This window comes from Triticum urartu, chromosome 2 (assembly GCF_003073215.2).
Source record: "Triticum urartu cultivar G1812 chromosome 2, Tu2.1, whole genome shotgun sequence".
Taxonomy (NCBI): domain Eukaryota; kingdom Viridiplantae; phylum Streptophyta; class Magnoliopsida; order Poales; family Poaceae; genus Triticum; species Triticum urartu.
The window spans coordinates 193,721,534-193,725,277 of NC_053023.1; the positions used below are offsets into that span (position 1 = coordinate 193,721,534).

The 3,744-nt window shown below is 53.0% G+C and overlaps 1 protein-coding gene across 1 annotated transcript; it reads right to left on the bottom strand.

Annotated features, from left to right (window-relative positions):
• Positions 1 to 1,102: 1,102 nt before the first annotated feature.
• Positions 1,103 to 3,427, bottom strand: LOC125541397 (uncharacterized GPI-anchored protein At4g28100). Its single transcript, XM_048704821.1, has 2 exons — positions 2,717 to 3,427; positions 1,103 to 1,676 (listed from the first exon to the last, which is right to left on the bottom strand). Exons 1-2 carry the CDS (start codon positions 3,332 to 3,334, stop codon positions 1,305 to 1,307), a joined length of 990 nt encoding a protein of 329 aa, XP_048560778.1. The 5' UTR covers positions 3,335 to 3,427; the 3' UTR covers positions 1,103 to 1,304.
• Positions 3,428 to 3,744: the final 317 nt, after the last annotated feature.

Genomic DNA, 3,744 nt, shown 5'->3' on the forward strand with positions numbered 1-3,744 from the left:
ATACATTTCACCCAAGTACAAACGTGTACGATGGAACCGATCATCGCACACACGATTTGATCATTAAAAATGTGTACACCACATTGCATACGGTATTTCTTTTTTCCAATTGCATGCGATGAGTCAACAAACGCACATGTTTTCAGTTTCAAACACACTATTCGATTTTTATACCATGCGTGATGTCGTCAAACACACAATTCTAATGCACTGGTGGCAGATACCGTGGGGCTGAGGTACGCACCGGTGTCGGGTTGCATTGTACACCAGATTGTATTTCAGGGTTTGTACCAGTTGATTGCGGCCCTGAGATTGGATGGAGAAATAAAAGGCTCCATGGTCACCTCGGAGAAAAAACTCCACTGAACCGGCTGTCATCGAAAAGGTCAGACCGGCTCCAGTATGGAAGCGGCGACAACGGTGCATCGGCGGCTCGTTTTTGCGACGGCAATGGTTGCTCAGTTGTCCATGGACCTCAATATAATTTTTTATTATGTTTGAGGTGCTTTGTATTTCCGATAAATCTTTATAATAGATATGATATTTTCGAAAGAAAAAACAAATGACACTGAGAAAGAAAGAAAAACGTTGGTTTGGTTATCATCTTTTCTTGGGCCGCTGGGCTGGCTGGCTGGGAAATCGAAGAAGAGCTAGCAGAGGCAACACCACGGAACAAGACGCGGGCGGGCAGGCAGGGACACCACACCACCCCAGGCCAGACAGACACAAGAAAGGACGACATGCAGATGCACACTAGACGACACCCACTGACCCACACCCACACACGACACGACGCTACCTACCACGTGAACTGTCGCGCCAAAGCCAAGAAAACCTCCCCCTCGTCGTCCTCTTCCCTCGTCTTCACCTCACCTGCCCTGGAGCCTGCCACCCTGCCTCTATTCTTCAAAAGAAAATCCGTTGCCACAAACCAAAACTGTCGCGCCAAAGGCAAGAAAAATGTCGTGTGTGAAGCTATTCTGAACCAAAACCGACTCTTCCTTTCAACAGATTCATCATACCCGCGGCTCATTTTTCTTGCTTTTCGTTGCTTGTGCCCATGCCAACAGAAATAGTTTCGGCTTGAACAAGTTACGACCACTTCACCAAAATAGCAGGGTAATAAACCAAGGATAGAAGCACGGGGTGGGGATACTAGAGACCCACCGGTGCAATCCGCTAATTCGATCTGCAACACTGTGCAAGCCAAAAAGGAAGCTAATCCCTAACACCAACCAACCAGCTCCTACAAAATAGTACTACTCTATCAACAAGCTTAGCTTAATCCACACTGCATGCCCTGTTTACAAGAACGCGTCCCAGAGGAAGCAGTAGAGCGCCAGCCAGAGGAGGGAGCCGCGGAGCAGGGCGGCGGCCGAGCTCGTGCTGCCGGCGTGCTCGAACTGCAGCGAGTCCACGGCCAGCGGCATGTTCTCCTGGTCCGGGCTGCACCGCGGCGGCGCCCCGCCGCTGCCGCCGCTAACCTTGGAGTGGCTGCCGGACTCGGTGGGGTGCGCGGTGTAGAGCATGGCGCGCAGCACGGCGGACACGGTGGGGATGTACACCGTCTTGTTCTTGGCCAGCAGCCACGTCAGGCCCATCAGCTGGCAGTCCAGCCCCAGCATCCGCCGGGCGCGGTCGCCGCCGGCGACCTCCCGGCTCACGTTCCCCTTCACCTGATCACAAGCACATACCACACACACAGGTTAAACTCCTCTCCTCCCTCGAGCGAACCCTGATGAAGAAATGCTCGCATTTAATGTGTTCCATGCAGGGACGTGGATGCAATGCAGGTTGTTGCGAAGTTGGTGGGTGTTTCGCTGTTTCAGAACTGAATGTTACTACGAACATTTGGCTTGCCCGGCCCTATGAAATCCTCAATAAATGCTACCCATGCACGACCACTTGATCATGCACATGATCTCGAGTCGATCTTCTTGTTCTTACACCAAAATCTCAGTACAGAACAATGTCAAAGATTACAGCTTCCTAAATTCATGAACTGTCAGTACAAGACCACAAGTACAGGGGTGTGTTCTTCACTGTTTAATTTAGGATGCCAATGCCAATGAGGATGCGCGACAAACAAGTTAAGGACAAGCTTAACAACTTTCGATGTAGCAGGTGGTTAACAAACTAAATGATGCAATTCATCATTGCTATGGCCTGTGGCATTGGACCAAGAATCTGGCCTTGCTGTCTTGATACTAGCATGGTCCTGTAATCGAGTACTAGCTGGTAATGCTAAGTAGGAGTAACATTGTCTACAGTGGGAGCGCAATGCCTTCACAAAGAAATACTACTACAATCAAGTAGCTAATGATTAGTGATCAGCTCAAGAACAAGGAGGAAGCCCATCTGAGCATGTGAACCAATAATGTGAGCAGAAAGGGCCTTTCTGTGTGGAAAGGGGGGTCTCCTGGATGTCAAATGGGCTCTTTCTGCTCGATAAAACAAGATAAAGCACACGGAGAAAAAGGCATCGCTCATAGTCCGTCCTAGCTAGTGCCGCACTTAAGCTAACTACTAATTGAAATCGACATTACAGATAACGAGATAGGATAATGAGGTGAAAAGAAAACCAGGAATGCATCAACATGATGAACCCTTGAAGAAGTACTACTCCGGGGGAGTAGATTTTAGCGCACAAATTAAAGGAAGAGAGAAGAGCAGGAAAGCTGGAAAGGGAAAAAGCGGAGCGAAGAAAGGAGCTGACCTTTTGAAGGGACTGGACGCAGCGGGAGCAGCCGGCGTAGGACGCGTTGCGGCAGCTCTTCTCCAGGTCCTTGACCGCGGCGGTGGGCGTGGCGTTCCTGGCGGCGGCGCCGACGGCGAACGCGGCCGGGCAGCGGAGCGAGCCGATCTGGTGGAGCCGGATGCCGCAGAAGCAGATCACCGTGTCGCACGTCGCGTTGGGCCGCTGCAGCGCCACCCCGCGCTTCTCCAGCGCGGTGCCCAGCGCGTCCACGCACCGCTGGTTGTCGTACGGGACCATGGGGCCCTCGCCCCCGTCCAGGCCCTCGCCCGCCAGCGCCGGCGCCGGCGCCGGGACGGACAGCGCCGTGCGCGCGTGCGCCGCGAAGAGCCAGGCCGCGAGGACGGGGCAGCAGCGGCCGCGGTCGAGGGAGCCCGGCCCGCCGCCGGCCCCGCACGCCGCGGCCACGCCGCCGAAGAGCTCCGCGGAGAGGTCGAGGCGGCAGGGCGGGGAGGAGGGCGCCGCGGAGGCGTTGGCCGGGGACTGCGTCTGCGTGAGCGGGAAGGAGGAGACGTCCGAGGCTCGGGCGGGGGCGAGGAGCGCGATGAGAACCGCCACGGCCGCGATGTGCACCGACATTGTCGCCGGCGAGGAGGTGGCGGTGGCGGTGGGAGAGTGGTGAGAGGCGTGGGGCTGTGGTGGCGTTGGGAACTGGGTTTTATACAGGCGATATCCAGGAAGGGAGGGATGTTTGCCTTCATACCTGGGGATTTTTTTTCCAGTTTATTTAATTTACATCTAGATGTTTTTTAAGGATGTCACATCTAACTTCCACAAGTATATAATGCATCAATAAAAAAAAACTAAGACAAAAAAATAGACCACAAATAAAGTGAAAATCAGCTTAGATGTGCCATAACTATGTCACATCTAGATGTGTCCTAAACAAACCCTTTTTTTTACGGGCTCATACCTGAGGATTTTTTGGGGCTGGAGATGACAAAAGAATGGTACAACTACTGTATAATATACGTACGCGCCTGGAGCGA